The sequence below is a fragment of the Phodopus roborovskii genome, unplaced genomic scaffold (assembly GCF_943737965.1).
Source record: "Phodopus roborovskii unplaced genomic scaffold, PHOROB, whole genome shotgun sequence".
In the NCBI taxonomy this organism is placed as follows: domain Eukaryota; kingdom Metazoa; phylum Chordata; class Mammalia; order Rodentia; family Cricetidae; genus Phodopus; species Phodopus roborovskii.
Genome location: NW_026126563.1, coordinates 9539147 through 9556490, shown reverse-complemented (window position 1 = coordinate 9556490; position 17344 = coordinate 9539147). Strand labels below are relative to the sequence as shown.

General features: G+C 48.7%; 1 protein-coding gene across 1 annotated transcript in view; it reads right to left on the bottom strand.

Annotated features, from left to right (window-relative positions):
* Positions 1–3513: 3513 nt before the first annotated feature.
* The window catches only part of Ark2c (arkadia (RNF111) C-terminal like ring finger ubiquitin ligase 2C), a 101349-nt gene continuing 87518 nt past the window's right edge, over positions 3514–17344 (bottom strand). Inside the window, 7 exon segments of the mRNA XM_051202084.1 lie at positions 3514–3782; positions 4167–4273; positions 9594–9689; positions 9967–10071; positions 11704–11833; positions 14792–14874; positions 14876–14903. Of these exon segments, the coding sequence (XP_051058041.1) occupies positions 3665–3782; positions 4167–4273; positions 9594–9689; positions 9967–10071; positions 11704–11833; positions 14792–14874; positions 14876–14903 (667 nt within the window). The 3' untranslated portion in view covers positions 3514–3664.

The following is a 17344-nucleotide window of genomic DNA, read 5'->3' as shown; positions in this document are numbered from 1 at the left end:
TTTGTGGGTTTTTTCTTTTTTTTTTCTTTTTTTTTAATTTTTCTATCAGCTGAAATCGCTCTAGCATTTGCTCTACGCGCGCGCAGGAGATGAGACACAACGGGACCTGACAGACGTTGCTACAGCCCCACATGGGGAATGTTTGTCCCGCAGGCGGGGCGGTGTGGGGGATTTCTTCAGGAAAAAAAAGTCTGGTGGTTTTTCTTCACCATTGAAAAAACTGTGCTTGTTCGGTAGGCGTAAAGAGTTAAGAATGCTTGCACGGAGGCTGGGGGCCTTTACAGAAAGGAGCTTGTGGCCTGTCACAGGTGGTGGCGAGGGTACTTGGGGGACCTGGGGGCCTGGCCAGGAGGAGGAATGTGCAGCCCTTGCTGCCCTCTGCCTGTGCCCAGCTGGATTCGTGGCATTGGGTTGATTGGTGTCCTAAGTGGACCTGCTGCGCCATGGCTGCGGTTAGGAGGCCCAACTTGAACCCGGGGCCGCTGTCAAAGGCACTCATGCGTCTCAGTCAGGAAAGGGTCTGAGTCCCTTGAGTTGAGCAGGAGAACTATGTGTGTCTCTCTCCTGGAGACGGTAGATGTGAGATGCTGAGGCCTGGCCTTTCCTCCTTTCCACTCTTCTCTGGCTCCCTGGCCAGACTGGGCACCTGGATGGAGCAGAGGCATTGGCTTTCCTCCACCCAATCAGGGGTCCCGAAATGGGAACCGGGAGGGTCTAAGTGCTACTCCAGCCCCCACCATCAGGGCACAAGGACCCCAGGTAGGTGGGAAGGGCATGGAGAGGCAGGATCAACCCTTCCCTGTCCAGGTCCTTAGGTTAGCCTGGGGCATTCAAAGAGCCTGCACAAATGGGAGCAAGGAGAAATCGTTCTACCCTCTCACTCAGGCTACATGCCTCAGCCTCTGAAGCAGGTTATGCGTGGGCACTGAAGGCCTCTCAGCAGCATGGGCAGCACACAGCTCTACAAACTGAAGGATGTGTTGATGTTAGAAAGAGTCACAGGATGTGTGTATTGGGAGAAATTTAGCGAGCATCCAACCCAACCCCCTTGCATCACAGCTGAGGTAACTGAGGCCCAGCAGGGCAAGGGGTGTGAGTGGAGGGTTCAGCATCTCCCAGTTTGCCAGTGAAGAGCCAGGACTAGAACCAGGGACACTAGTTCCAGTTCCCTCCTAGGTCCCTGCCAGCCATGCAGGACAGCCTCAAAGACAAGAGCAGAGTGAGAGGCCCCAGAGAGCAATGACCTGCCTAGACTATCCAACCACCTCTGAGCCACAGTCACCTTCTGACGGAATCTTGGTTTTGGCACAGCCATCGGGGAGGAACAGGAGAGAATTCACAAGTTCTGGTGGCTTTTGGTCACCAGCTCCCTGAAATCCTGACTCAAACATACTTGCCCCACCTGGTGGGTATCCAGCCTTTGCACTGGAGACTGGAGTTGGAAAAGGCCACACTCAACAGGGCTGACCTTCATCGTTGGACTGTTCACCATAAGCACCGTTGGGCGTGTGCAGTTCCGCCCGTCCTCTCGTAATTCTACCAGGCAAAGACATCGCCTTAGCAATCATCTTCCTCTTCTCTTGACCCAGTAGACATTCAGCAGAAATTTTAGGAGACACCAGAAGATGGGTTCTGGGAGTAGCCTTCATCTGGCGAGTGGATAGACCACCATTCTTTCATGATGGTGTCCGTTGTGCTAGAAGGATCTCTCTCTCTCTCTCTCTCTCTCTCTCTCTCTCTCTCTCTCTCTCCCCCCGAGTCCAATTATCCCCTGTCAACTTTGACCCTGATACATCCTCGTGGAATTTCTTCCTCTATCTGATCAGCACCCTTGTCCCTTGATACGAGGGCACTGAGACTGGCTAGGACTTGAGGTTGGGGTAGACTCTGAGTGCAAACGAGGGATGAGGATGGAGGACCAGAGCAAAAGAAGGTTACAGAACACCAGGTGACCTGACATTTTCTGCACATGATTAAGAGCTACAGTTGGGTTAGAATTTGGCAGATTTTTTCCCCCCACCTCCAATATTCTGTCCTCTCATTTCTAAAAAAAATCACGGAGTGGGCCAGAAAGCATGTTGTAATATGGTGTCACTAGAACATTCCATCTCCTTTTCCACTCCAATCACTAAACCCTCGGAGGCTCCCGTGAGAGGGTAGAGAGCACACAACGGGCTAGATAGTGTTAACTCTCAGACCCGGGTGAAAGAGACATGGGGGACATGGAGGACACACTGGCGTCTCTCCCCACTGGGACTGAGGCCCAGAGAATGGAACGGACTTTCCCAGAAGAATCAGAAGACCGAGGGACTAGGGACACGGGCCTCCCAGCCCAGCCAAGTAGTCTCATATCGTAGCAAAGGCCGTGGTCTCTGAGAACTGACCAGGCAGGACCCTGGAGGACACTCAAGTTACTCCCGAGGTTATGGATTTGACCTCAGCCCTGTGTGCTAGCTGAGAGCACTTTTGCCAAGGCTAAGTGTATGTACACGGCCAATGCTACTTCATCTGTAGCGTCTGGTTAATTGTTTGCATAGGGAGGCAGCGGCTACATTGCCTCTTTGTGGCAAGATGAGAGCTCAGAATAAGGTTAGGAATTGGCATGAGCAGGGGGTTGCTGGCTCCCAGGAGCATGGAGTAGCTGTAGCCGGAGGCTGTGTGTCCCCTGGCTCAGCGTGGGACCTAGGAAGACAACTGGGCAAAGCAATGGGCCCTAGGACTGGGGAGCCCACGTTGCGATGGACCGCCTTCACCAGCGAGGGCTCTGCTCTCTTCAGCTTGCCTAAATGCCTCCGAAGCCCAGCGAGACCCCATCTGTCACCCCCTTCTCAGGTGCCCCTCCCCCTCCCCCCCCCCCGTGCACTGTAAACATGAGAGAAACAAAGCCCGAGGGGAAAAAAAAACAAAAAACAACAAACAGGAACCCCCCTCCCGCCTCCCAACCGGGGTGAAAAATTATTATCCTTTTTCACCGTAAACAGGATTTGGCTTTTTTTTTTTTTCACCTTTGATTCTTTGTTTTTTTTTTTTTCTTTTTTTTTTTTTTTTTTTTTTTTTTTTTTTTTTTTTTCTTTTCGCTCATAAAGATGGGAAGATTGGGGCTGTCGGTTGGTTGATTCGGTCAGGCACCAAAACAAGAAACTCAATGAGAAATATTTGGTGCAAGTTCAATAATAGCGACATGTCCACCACAGATGACTACAGCACCACACACGACATTTTTTCTTAAGCTAACATGCTCCGGCCGCCATCCACAGAATAGCTAGAGACCCCTACATGGTTTCTACGTGGTCAAGAGGTATATACACAATCAATCCTTCAAAGGACAGGACTGAGGGGCCAATCACCAGCTAGTACCCTCGAGCTCACATCTAGTTCTCAGCAGCTGGGCCCCCCTTCCCGCCCCCGCTCTGGGCACAGCCAGCTCCCCTCCCCTCCCCTGCACAGCAAGGCGATGAGGCAGTCACCATTCTGTATGGGTGGGTCCTTCCCGCCCCTCCTCTCCCTCAGATACCAACTCCTCTTTCCACAAAGTGTGCTTGCAGGGTTCTTCTCTACGTCAAATGGCTCAGAAGGCAAAGTTTGGCTGCAAGGGCTATGGCCGTGGGGGGCGGGGTAGGGGGACCGGTGAAGGAAACGGGCATCCACTGGCTAGTCTCCTCCCTCAGCTGTCGGCTCCCAGCTGTGTCTCAATGTCCACCCGGCAGATGGGGCATTTCTTGCTCATGGCGAGCCACTGGTCCACGCACAGTTGGTGGAAGAGATGCATACAAGGCAAGCGTCTGGAAAAAGAGGAAAGTCAGGTGACCAGGTGATGGGAACCCTTGGGGATAAAGAGGGCTCTTGCAACCCAGATCCTAGTGTGAGGCTGTGGCTGAGATGGGAAACCATGCCTGGAACTCTCGAAGCCTTCTTCCATGAAGGCCTTGGCTTTGTCTTAGACCAGTCCAAGCCAACATCACAGTTTGTCTCCATGACTCCATCCATGCTCATGCTTACCACATCTAGATAATTTCACACACCACTTGGCTAGTGTAACCATGAAACGCTGTAGCACCCTAGAGTCCACACGGAGTACGTGCCTCCTTCCTTGGGCTTGCAGTACAGTGAAAGGTCACTAACCCCCATGGCAGAAGGGGGAGGAAGTCAAAGGAGTGGCCGCTTACCTCACATCTTCCCCATCCTCCAACATAGACAGACAAATTGTGCATTTCTCATCCGTGTCTGACTCTTCACCTTCATCTTTTTTGCCCTTGCTGTCTTGGGGTCTTCGCTGTGATCAGAGGGGAAAAAATGTTTTAGTTATCTGGTACAGACTCCTGCTGGCCATTGGCTTTCTGTCACAGCCTCCTCTCCTCTGGTAACCCCTTCGTTCCCTAGGGACCAACCTCTATCCTAACCCCTAACTGCTCACTCTTGCGTCTGGAGAGAGAAGGTTAAAATCGAGTGATGAAAAGGCCAGTAGACTGTTGATGGTTGTCCTAGACACTGTTGGAGGCCCAGTGTTTGGAACGGAGCGAGGCTCTTACTCATCCTGTCCTTGGCAAAACTACACACTGAATTTTAGCTTCCCCTGTCTCCTTCACATTGTCCACTCCCTCTTACTCCCTGTCCAACATGTACCCCTGCCTCTAAGTCTAAAATGCCTCATTGATTGATTGATGGATTCCTTCCTTCCTTCATTCACACACAGATTCCTCATTCACTCTTTCCACTGATGTCCATTCATCTGTGCTCTCGTTACTAGATGAACACAGAATTTCTCCACCACCATTAACCCCTGTAACTTGTACCACATGGTTCTATATTGTTTTCTATCATCGAGTTTCTCTCCTTAGCCAGGAAGTTCCCTTAAGGTAAGCGGCAGCTCTAGTGTGAGGTTCAACACCATGTAGCTACTGTGCATACATCCTGATTTGCACGTTTCTACCCACAGTTTTAATTATCTGCTAACAGTTAACCACTCTGAAGAACATTTTAAAATGATACATGTGGCCAAGTACAAGGCACTCCATTGCCGCTTAATAAATATTCTTAGGAAGGAAGACTCTAGCCATTGAATTAAATCTGTCCACCTCCCATGTCCCTGCCCCCACGTTGCAGACGTCTGATCCTAAGTCTGAGAGTAACCACAGAAAGAGAATCAGTCACTCTGCCCTTTCTCTAGAGACAAGCAAACTGCAAAGTCATTTTGCAAAGAGAAGTGCCAGCAAAGTGAAGACCAGAAAGTGACACTGGGACCAGGCCTAGATGTCGTTCTACCTACTCTGGTGGTTTAGTCTGGGGTGCCCTGCCCTGGCCAGGACACACAAGGAAACCTATTGCTTTCCCCCTTGATGTGCCCCATGTACCAACTGCAAATGATGCTAGGCTCCTGCATTGTCCTGTATCCATTATCCTAAGAGTCTGCCATGCGTTGTTTTTAGTATTAATAACATCATGGCAATCTGCCTGCCAAAGGGTCAGCAGTCTTCATGGGAGGACTGGCCCTGCTAGAAAAGAACAGCCCAACACAACAGTGTTGAGCCCCAGCTTTATGCCTGGGTACCGTTGCTTTTATCCGCCATTTCTCATGGTTTCCTTTTCCTGTCGTAACTTTACTCCAGCAGCATCTTGTTTGGCTACTTCTAGTCTTTATTTCTCTCTCTTCACATCACATTTCTAATTCTCAGTCTTTAATCTCTTAGAACTTTCTTTTGCTCCATTATTTACCGAACTTTGTGGTGTGGGACATTAATTAGGCGAATGTGTGTTACATTTGTTTCTACTGGGGACTAGTACTTCATTGTGTAAAGGAGTGTTACATTTGTTTCTGCTGCCTTTGTCAACACTGTAAAGATACGTTACATGTGTTTGTGCTGTTTTGTTTAATGATGTAAAGATGTGTTGCTGTTTTACCTTGCCTGCCTAAGGTACCTGATTGGTCTAAAAAAAAAAAAAAAAGCTCAACAGCCAATAGCTAGGCAGCAGAGGAATAGGCAGGGCTGGCTGGCAGAGAGAATAACTAGGAGGAGAAAGCTAAGCTTGGATGAAGAGAAGAATGAAGATGAACTAGGGAGAAAGAGAACATGCCAGGGGCCAAAAACTAGTCAGCTGCCGGCCAGACATGGAGACACTGGGAAGGTAAGATAGAAAATAAGAAGGAAGAGAGGGAGGGAGGGGGGGAGGTGGGGAGGGAGGGAGGGAGGGAGGGAGGGAGGGAGGGAGGGAGGGAGGGAGGGAGGGAGGAAGCCCAAGGCAAAGTGTAGAAGAAAAACAGGTTAAGTTGTAAGAGCTAACAAGAAAAGAGCCTAAGGTAAGGCCAGGCATTCATAACTAATATTAAATCTCCATGTCAAGCCTTGGGTGCTGGTTGGTGGCCCCAAAGAAAGCCTGCTACAACTTGGATTTCAACTTCAACTTTTTTCAGCATTTATTTAATATTCACTATTCATCTCCCTTCTTATTTCCTCAACGTTTCTTTTTAACTTTGATAATCTTGGGTTTGTTTGTTTGTATTGTTTTTGTTTTTTGGCTTTTCAAAACAGGGTCTCACTGTGTAATATTGGCTACCCTGTAACTCAGACTCCCCTCCTCTGCCTCCCAAGTTCTGTGTTTAAAGGCATGCGCTACCATGCCCAGCTTGATAACCTTTATTATTTTATACTTTGCTTTCATTCCTATTCCTATTTTTAATATCCATATTCTATTTTGTTATCAGTTAAAATATACTTCTTGTTTAATATTATTTTAGTCTTTGTTTAGAAAAAAATAGATCGTTTTAACGTTGTATTTGGATCCGCAAATTTATGAGTTTTTTTGTTTCGTTTTGTTTTGTTTTTTACCTTACATTCTTCCTTTTCTTCCTCTTCCTTCTCTCCCATACTTTCCTCTTGGTTCTCTCTTGAGTTTTAATTCTCCTATCTTTTTTCTCACTGATTCAGCCCCCTAAGCTCATATATTTATATGATTCCCAGTTGGTGGGATTGTTTGGGGTGGATCGGGAGGGGTGGCCTTGTTGGATATAATCACTGGCGGGCAGACTTTTAAGATTTCAAAAGACTGCCAATCTTGGCATGCTCTCTCTGCCTCCTGTTTTTGGTTCAAGACGTGGGCTCTCAAAGGTTTCTTCTCGCCTTTGTTTCGCCACTGAGGTCTCCAACATCCTGAAACTATGAGCCCAACTCAACATTTTCTTTTCTAAGTTGACTTGGTTATGGCATTGTGTAACCACAGTAGAAAAGTACAAAGTGCAGAGGAGATGCTTATTTGATGATTCATGGTCTCTGATGCTGACACTTGGCACATAGGCAAGAACTGGGAACAGCGACGCCACTTGCTGCTCCTGAGCACAAGGTAGGAACAAGTCCTTGTGTATGAAGCTGTATAATCCCACTGAAGCAGCCATGTTAAAAATAGAAGAGATGGCCCACAGTCCACAGCCACACAGCTACACCCAGAAGAACTGAAATTCAACACTGGCTGTCTGAATTCAGTCCCAGGTGATTCCAACTACTGCTGTCTTGGGTCTTCGGAGAGTGGATGAAGTTCTCCGGGTGCACCATGGTGAGCCATATCTGTTACCCATATGGCCCAGTCTCAAGAGAAATGGCAAAGCTTCTCTTGAGAGTTCAAGTGTGAGTGTTTATGCACACTTCATCAATGTGTGCAAAGACCAGCAACTTCAGTTTCCTCCGCTTGGATATTTACAGCCTGAGATGGCTCACCTACAGAAACTACTACTAATACCTGCCACCCCTGCACTCCATAATAAACATGCTGAGGTTGCAGGTTTGCGGCAGTAATGTTAGAGATCCCTATCTGAACCCAGCTTCATTGTATGTGCTGTTGTGATTTTAAAAAGCAGCACTCAAGAGAAAGATGCCATGTGTCAGGGCTTGGACGGGGGGTGTTTTTACTGGGGGGCAGTGAATGAGAAAGGGAGGAGAGAGGGTAGAGGAGAGACCAGCCTCTGGGGGCAGGAGCAGCAGAAGAGACAAGAGAGGCAGGAGACAGACAGTCAGTCAGACAGACAGACAGAGACAGACAGAGAAATGAGAGGTGGCCAGGGCCCTTTTTAAAGGGAACATAGCGAATGTGCACAGGTGATGCTCTCAGTGGCTGCAGCTGAGGGCGTATCCTGTCAGGACCCCAAGGACAGGCCAGTACAGTTCCCTGAGTGCTAACATACATCTGTCCTTTCTCCATTCCCTCACAGCCCCTAGCCAGGACCCAAGTCACGAGCAGGATGTAGCTCCGCCTCATAGCTTCTTCTCCTTAGATGAATATCTTGTACTATGTGGTAAACATGTGACAAATGATGGACCAATCCTGGCCATTATTAACTGAAGTTCATTAGTTTCTATGAATTAAGGTTTGGATCTGAACTGTTAAATGTTTGACTGCACACTGACGGCTTTGGAGAGTAGCTGAACCTCAGGGTATTGGTCTTATTAATTGATTAATCTACTGATGCATTCCTAATTTGATAACATTATAGGTGGTGGGAACTAGGAGGTGAGGCCTAGTTGAAGAGAGTTGGTCATTGTGGGTGTTCCCTGGAAGGGTATACTTCCTTACCAGCATTTGTAGCCTCTCTGTTTCCTAACTACCAGACCCCTCACCACAGTCCCAGAACCAGAGACAAGAAACCATGGAGAGACTTCCCAAACTCTGGACCCAAAACAATCTTCCCACATGGAAGTTGTTTGCCTCAGGGATTTTGTCACAATGGGCAAGTTAACTAACTCAGGGATCCTGCCTTGTGTTTTTGGTAAATGTGTAACGTCACCTGTTTACATTATGATGCTGTACAAAATAATTTGCTGCACTAATAAAATCCCTGGCCCTGTTCCTATTCCCCCCCCCCCCCACAATGACAATCCCAGATCTTTTTTCTTTCTTCTTATTCTTCCTCTAGTATTGTTTTCCAAACTGCCATATAGTTCCAAGTATCCAGTTTGCAGCCTGTGGGGCCGCCTTCTTTCACTTTTCAGGGTATACTTAAGCTTCCTCCACAGCTGCCCATGGCTTAATGGTTACTTCTTTTTGTTGTAAAAAAGTAATCCAACATGGATGTTTATTTACTTGTTACAGAACAGTTTGGCTTCTTCCAAGTTTTCATTTGTTTTAACTGAAATGATGTTTTTAAAAGCTCCTGTTTCTGGGTATCAACCCTACAGATCTACTTCTAAGGTCAGTGGGCACAGCCCATTATTCTGAAACTGTCCCCAGAAGAGCCCAACCCCACACTGTTTAGAGACCTTCTTTGCCCATTTGTCTTTACGCCATAGGACTTAGGATTGTTTTCTATTAGCCTTGTGTGCAGGAGCCCCTTTGCTCACCAGACTGATACAAACACTGATGTATCTGTACTCCTACGCATGCACAAACACACGTGACCACTCTAGCCAACAACTACACTCAGCCTTTCTCCCTTCTCTGTCAAGAGCATCCCATCCTCCCTCCTGGCCACATGTGCTATGGGCCAATGAGAAAATCCTGAGGCTCCAGGTAACCACAGCAACGGCTTCTGGGCTTTGGGCTGTCCCGCGCAGACAGGCTGACCACCCCCATCACACCCCTGACTGTGTATCCAGTCAACACAGCCTCACCTTCTTGTATTTGTGGGGGAAGGTGAACCTCTCAATGGTGTTCTGTACAGCTCCCCGAGTCACGTTCCCCAACCTGTCCTCGAGCTGCAGCAGCTCCTGTGAAGAGGAAACACAAGCGCATGTGCTCGACCTGCACAAACACACATAAACACACCCGAGGAGGGTGAGCAATTGGAAGATGTGTGCAGAAAGCAGCCACACAGCTAGCCAGAAGCACTTGTGTGAGGGGGAAGATGCAGTTTCTCTTCCTCTCTTCCTTTCAACCCTGGTACCCACCCCCCCTCCGGCATCTCCCCATCGGCACGGACAGGCGGAGCCAATGGTGTAGGAAGGGTAGCTCACCAACTAGTCAGTGCCACGTGGGGCAGCCTACCTCGTAGCTCTCCCGAACAGCAGAGGTGTGTCGGCTAGGATTCAGTCCCTGGAGAGCGAGGAAGTGAAGCTGCGGGTAAGGGTAGTTCCGAATTTCATGGACAACCTGACAGGGAGAAAATGATCCGACAGAGTGACAACTCAGACTTCTCCTGGCCCAACGGGCAACTCCTCCTCCCTCATCCACCGGCCAGCACACGGTGACCCTAACCCCTTCTTGTCTTCTACTCTGTTCATGACGAGCCAAGCTTGTACATGGGCCCTGATAGCCGTCACCACAGCCATGCTGACCCTGGCTGAGCGCCTGCTACACGGTAGCACTGTTCTGAGGAGCGCTGGTGATTAACAGTTTCGCTGCCTCACATGATGGAAACTGCAGGTACAATTATAAATTCCCATTTTACCGAGGGGGACAAGTAAGGCACAAGGAGGTTACATAATCAGCTCATGTCACTCAAGCAAGTGACAAGAGTCAAGACTCAGGCCCAGGCAGCTGGGTGGCAGGAGCCTCCTCTGCTATCTCCAAGAGCAACAGGATGGCTATCGGTGCCAGGCCAAAAAGAAAGAAAACAGTAACCAAGTTGCATAGTATTGTAACGCCGAGTCTCTAAGTAAAAATGAACTGTTACAAATCCATGAGGAACAAACTATTATCCTTTTAAAATAAGGCTGTAGCCCCAGACTTGCTGAGCTGTGCCTTCTACAACCCTGGCTAGGAACCAGACTGGCTACCATCAAGTTTCCCACTGCATCTACTGGGGCCAGTTATTTAATCTCTGTGGGCCTCAGTTTGCCAATATGCAAAATGGACACAATGCCTGGTTGTGTGGGGTGCTGGCAGGAAGACATAAGATTAGTTATATGAGGTGCTCACAATTGTGTCTGGTATGTAGAAAGTGCTCCTCCCCAAGCCACTGGGTGGCTAAATGACAGAGACAAGTTCTGAGAAGGGAGAATTCTATTTAGGGACAGCAACAAGGGTTTCTCTTGGTATTATGTGTCACTTGCAACCCCAAACCCAACCTGATCTTTCTAGCACATTCTGGGTTCTGTAGCCCCAAGAGGCTTCAGGGAGGTCCCTCTAGGACCTCTTGTGACCCTCGACGCTACCCTGTGAGAGAGACACAGAGTGGTGTCTATATTCCATCTCACCAAAAAAGTAAAGCTCAGGAAGACAAGAGTGAGTGAGTGAGTGTGTGTGTGTGTGTGTGTGTGTGTGTGTGTGTGTGTGTGTGTGTAGGTCAAAGGTCAGCCTCAGGTGTTGTTCCTCAGGAGCGGCCCTCTTTGTTTTGTGAGACTGAGGCTCTCAGTTCAGCAGAGGTGCACGGATAAGGCTAGGCTGGCAAGCCAGTGAGCCCCAGGGATCTACCTGCCCACACTGCCCCAGCTGTGTATTATTAGCACACAACCACCGTGCCTGGCTTTGTGTGTGCTCTGGGAATCAAACTCAGGTCCTCATGTTTCTACAGAGAGTATTTTACTGGCTGAGCCACCTCCCCAGTCCCCAGGGCAGCATCTTTCAGTACTGGGCATTTCCTACCTCTTCCCCCCCCCCTCCCCGACAGCCCTAGGCAGTGCTGGCTTTTGGACCAGTCGCTCTCGGGCTGAGAGTGGAGGGCAGCCGCTGGTCCGCCTAGGAGCCAGGACTCAGGACCCTGGGCACCGCAGAGCCCTGGCCTCAGCTTACCACTAGCATGCAGGGAGGAAGTTCACATCCCCCCAGGGTCTTGTCACTCACCATCTGTGTGGAGGAAGAGTTCCTGGGGAAATGGTGCATTCGAGGAGTCGCTAGGTAGTGCTGATAGTGCTGAGGGGTGGGCCGCACCTGGAACTGGGCAGGGCTCAAGCCAGCGTCCACACTGAGATCCCTGTGGGGACAGCGCATCGTGAGCTACAAAGTGGGAGAGGTGCCAGCCGCTTTCAGAAGAGAGCTCTCACATACCACCTTGGGGCAAAGTCAGACTCGGCTGCTCAGAGTGGGAGAAAATGGCATCAATACATCTTCCTACAAGCTGCTTAGCATCTCCATGTCCCTCTTGAAGCCGCATCTAAGACCTTTCGGTCTGAGGCACCTGGAGCGGCCCAGATCATAAGAAGCATTTTTCAAGAACCATGTCCCTTCCAAGGAAGAGAGAGTCCAAATGGAGTAGGTCAGGGATACCGAGCAAAGGAAGCCAGGACCAACTGAGGATGGGCAGTAGCCGTATTTTCACCATTCAGTAAAACTGCAGGCGATGGACCCCTGTACTGTTCATCCTGCGGGCTAGAAAGGAATCCTAGCCCAGCCAGCCACTTCCTAAAAGTTTAGAAAAACTCACTTAATTTAAAGATGTGTTTCACTAAAACATTTCCAAATTGATGGAAACTCTAAACCTACAGGCTCAAGTCATTAACAAATTTCAGCAGTGTAACACAAAAACGCCTGGTTTGCAGAGTGAGTTCCAGGACAGCCAGGGCTACACGGAGAAACCCTGTCTCAAAGTACATAACAATCATAATTTTAAAAAAAAATGAAGATAAAAGTTTAAAACCAACATGAGATTAAAGGAAAAGGCCCCCCAGAACGAGAAGGTGGGCACAAATTGTCAAGTTGTTACAAAAGCAGCCAAGAGAGAAAGGGTTGGCATCAATAAGAAAGAATGAAGTCTGCACCCAGTCCAAAAAAAAATTCACAATGAAGGTGGCGTAAAGGCTTTTTCCAATGAGCACGGGCAGGGAGGAGTAGTGTTTCAGGCCAGCCCCACAAGAAACAGTCAGTCGGGAAGAAAACGATACCAGTTAAAACTTAGATCCACACAAAGCAACAAAGAAGAATCAGTGGCTGCCGAGAAATGGAGCTAAGTCTGGTTCTGGGGGGGTGGGGGTGGGGGCACAAGAGAAACCAGAACATTCTGATGTAACCAAAGGCAGGAATGCCATGGAGGTGCACCGGGGTCATGGCAGAAGGAATCTTCAGAAGAGGCTTCCACCAGCAGCCAGGTTTGGATGATGTGCACATCAGTAACCATAACTACAGAAAGATATTGAAGGCCATGAAATACACCAAATGTGTGCTCAGATGATGCTGAACAAAGCATCCTCTCTGAAATGTGCCAGGGGACCAGCTCCTACCCCAGGGTGAGCCCAGGGGTGGGTCCGCACAAGACGGTGGAATGCAGACCAGTCTCCAGGATCCTTAATCTTTTTTTCTCGGGGCAGCAGGGAATGCAGAGGTTGAAAAGAGAAAGAAGAAGAAATCTGGATGTAGGAGCAAGCTAAAGGCAGGGATGACTCATCCCACTGCTCCTGACGCTCCCAAGGGTGACCCCACTGTAGGGTCCCACATACCGTGTCAGAGCCTGTGCTCACGTTCAAATCACTCCGCTGTGTACAAGGGCTCTGGGTGCTCGTGTGTGCTGAATTGAATCAAACTGCATTGACTTGGCTGCTGAGGGACAGAATTTAATCCAGACTGCAATTAAATCTTCCTAATTTGAATCTGCTGATTGGGGAAAGGCTGGGAGGAAGTTGGCAGTAGTGGGATCCAACTTTTAGGAGATTGTTCTGTTCAACTGGGAGTACCTGAAACATGCTGAGGATGGAGGACATCAGAGCACACTAACAACACTCCTTCTGGTGCCCAGAATCCGTTGCAAGGGAAACAAAGAATTCCAGGACACACTTGACCTTCGTTTCCCCAATGCCACCATTACAGCCTACTTGTTTCTCTCTGTGAGTCTTCATGTGCACCTGAGTACACATACATACACATATGATGGGCATGCATATATATGCATGCACACCTCTCTGTAGAATAAGCTGACACAGTAGACCACTGTCCTCTGAACTAAACTGCCGCCATCTTCCTGAGATCTGCTATGACTGCTTGGGTATCAGTCAGGATAGGGCCTGTGGACTGTTGGCATTCCCCCAGAGAAGGAGGGAGGGGGTCACTGAACTTCCAGGCAAGGCTGCTTGGGGCTACCCATGCTCCTGTGTGCAGCTCCCCATCCGCACACTGTAAGGAAGCCGGATGCACTCATTGGTTCTCAAGGGGATACTTTGGTGAAATCAAACTTCTGATTTGTCATTTGGACCTTGAAGGTGGACACTTGTCCCGTTTCCCCAGGAAAGGAATTTTAGCAACAGCTACTCAGAACCCCACCGCATCCACTGGTGTCCTTTACCTAGAAATACCCAGTGAATTACACATTGTCTTAAATTATTTGGAGGGGTCTAGTCTGACTCTAGTTAAGACCTGATCTTTCTTTCCTGGGTGACAGCTGGAGAGGTGAATGGGCTACAAAGTCCCAGAAGCATGGGAGACTGCAAGACCGGGGGTGGGTGGGTGGCTACCTGTCTTTAAGACATAACATCCTCCGTCTTCCTCTTTAGCTCCTATCCACAGCCCTTACCTCTACCTCTACCCAAGTCACACTCCCTGCAGGGCCAAGCTTTGTCATTTATCCGTGGATTCTTGCAGGCCGCCCTCTCCAGGAAGCCTTCCCTGACACTTCTGCATTCTCCTCCCAGGCTGTCCTCTAGAGTCTACTGGCTGCTAGCTCTACTGAGCTTAGGAAAGGTTTCACATCCTGCCTCCTTTCTTTATGTCAGGACCATCAACACAAGCCGCAGACTTGGCCCAGGATAGTGTGCAGTGACACTGTGCTACTTCCTGTAGCCAGGCCCTGTAGGCGACCAGTAGGCATGGTAGACTAGGGTCTAACCTCCATCAATGAAAGCAAATCAGAGACTCCATGGCGCTGATGAGGCCTCCCTCCCTCCCTCCCTCCCTCCCTCCCTCCCTCCCTCCCTCTCCCACCCTCCCTAGCATCTTACTCACTCACCAGTCAGTGCCCTCAGCCAGATACCGGGGCTGAGGTGTCTGCAGTTGGTGGCCAAAGTCAAAGCTGGGGTGGAGGCGGTGGGGGGTGGACAGACACTCGATCCTGACTCCGCCTGTACAGAAAGAAGCCTTTGTGTTAGCGGCTGCCTGGGCCAGCCAAGGTCCCAAAAGTTCCGAATGATGCTCCTTCCACCTACTGAGGGTGCCCGCACTCTGCTATCCCCCACAGAACCTGGAGATCCCAAACACCAAGGAATTGTCCAGGTGAGCAGAAACTGGTCCCCTGAATCCGCCCATCTGCTCCCACTACTCGCTTCTCTCCATCACTCTCTTCAAGAGCTCTCCTTCTCCAGGAAGACTTCCATGAAGACACCACCAAATCATGGCAGCCTTTCTCCTGGGCTTCCCACAACACTATCTGGCTGTCCCCAGACAATCCAACCATCTAGTCACCAATGCTTAGGGACCTATCTATCACGGAGCCTGAGTTCTCCCAAACACCCTTAGGAGTCTCTGAAGCCCTTTAGGTATCTTGAAAGGGGGAAAAAATCTATTTTCCTTTTCACCCTTTAGTCTCTTGCAAGCAAATGGTAGAACTTCCCAGAAACTTTGTGATGTAGGGCTCCTGAAGATCTAGTACAGAGGCAGACATGAGGGCATAGAAAAGCTCTGTCAGGTTGTGTGTCACAGAGACAAATGCATTTTGAGTGGTTCTTCTCACTGAATTGATACATGGCCATTTTCATTTTCACAAGACTATTGTACAGGCCCGGGAACCCACAGGTCACTCCAGCCAGGGTAGCAGAGAAGCTAAATACAGATCTTCACTTCTCCTTCCTCTCTCCAGATCCAATCCCCAGTCTCACCTCCAACTCTGTAGCAGACCACATGCTGTGGCCTCTCCTCACCCTCTGTCAGATCCTCTTAGAACACCCTGCTATCCTCCCTCCTGTGGATGCACTTAGCACCCCTGTTTAGTCCACACCCATTCCAGAATGTCAGCTCCCTATACCTAGAAACCCATTTTGCCTGGAACCCCAGTGGCCACGCCCATCAGGATCCCATAAGAATGTCTTACCAGGCAACACACAGTCACCACACTCCCCCAAGAACCAGAGAAGACAACAAAAATCAAAGAACATAACACCCATCCAACAAAGACAAGACCGGATATCAGCACCTAGAATTGCGACCTTCCAAACCCAGATGCCTAGACGCCAGCATAAAAACACAATCAACAACATCCACAACTATATGTCTCCACTAGAGCCCAGCTCCCTGTCACAGCAGACTCTGAGTATCCCAGCATAGCAGAAGCACAAGACAGAGACCTTAAAACAGCCTTTGTGGATACAATAGAGGTCTTTAAAAGGGAGATGAGTGAATCCCTTAAAGAATTCTATGAAAACACAAACCAACAATGGAAAGAAAGGAATGAAACAGTTCAAGACCTGAAAGTGAAAACCAGTTCAACAAAGAAAAACCACACCGAGGGAAATATGAAAAATTTAGGAACTAGGAACAGAAACATCAGAGGCAAGCCTCAGGAACAGAACACAAGAGATGAAAAACCCCAGGCACTGAAGACACAATACAAGAAATGGATACCTCACTCCAAAGAAAATGTTAAATCTAAAAAAAAAAAAAATTCTGGCACAAGACAACCAGGAAATCTGAGACACTCTGAAAAGATGAGGTAAATGGAATAACAGGAATAGAGGGTGAAGAAATCCAGGTCAAAGGCTCAGAAAATATTTTCAACAAAATCATAGAAGAAAATTTCCCTAACCTAAAGAAGGAAATGCCTATCCAGGTACAAGAAGCATACAGAACACCAAATTGAATGGAACAGAAAAGAAAGTTCCTTCAGCGCATGATAACTAAAACACTAAGCATACAGAACAACAAAAGAAAACTAAAAGCTGCAAGGAAATAAAACCAAGTAACACACAAAGGCAGAACTATTAGAATTACACCTGTCTTGTCAGTGGAGACTTTAAAAGCCAGAAGGGCCAGGTCAGATAGTCTATAAAATCTAAGAGACCACAGATGCCAGCCCAGACTACTATACCCAGCAAAACTTTTAGTCACCATAGATGGAGAAAATAAGGCATCCCATGATATAAGCAATGTCTGTCTACATATCCAAACCTACAGAATGTGCTAAAGGAAAACTCCAACCTAAAGAGGTTAATCATATCCGAGAAAACACAAGAAATAAATAGCCCCAGACCAGCAAATCGAAGAGGGGAAACACACAGATGTATACGCACACACACCAGGGCAGCCAGAAACGCATGGTGAGATCCTGTCTTGAAAAAAGAAGAGGGAGAAGGAGGAGGGGGAAGAAATACTTAAAGACTTTCTAGAATGGAATGAAAATGAATAAGCAACATAAGCAAACTCATAGGACGAGTTGTAAGAGACAAGTGAGTGAGGAGCCCGCCTTCTGGTGCCCTGCTTGGAGCCTGTCCCAGTGACCAGCCCATCCGGAGTCTGCCAGGGTCCTAGTCTCACCTCCAACCACAGGAGGAGGTAAGCTTGGGCCTGTTTC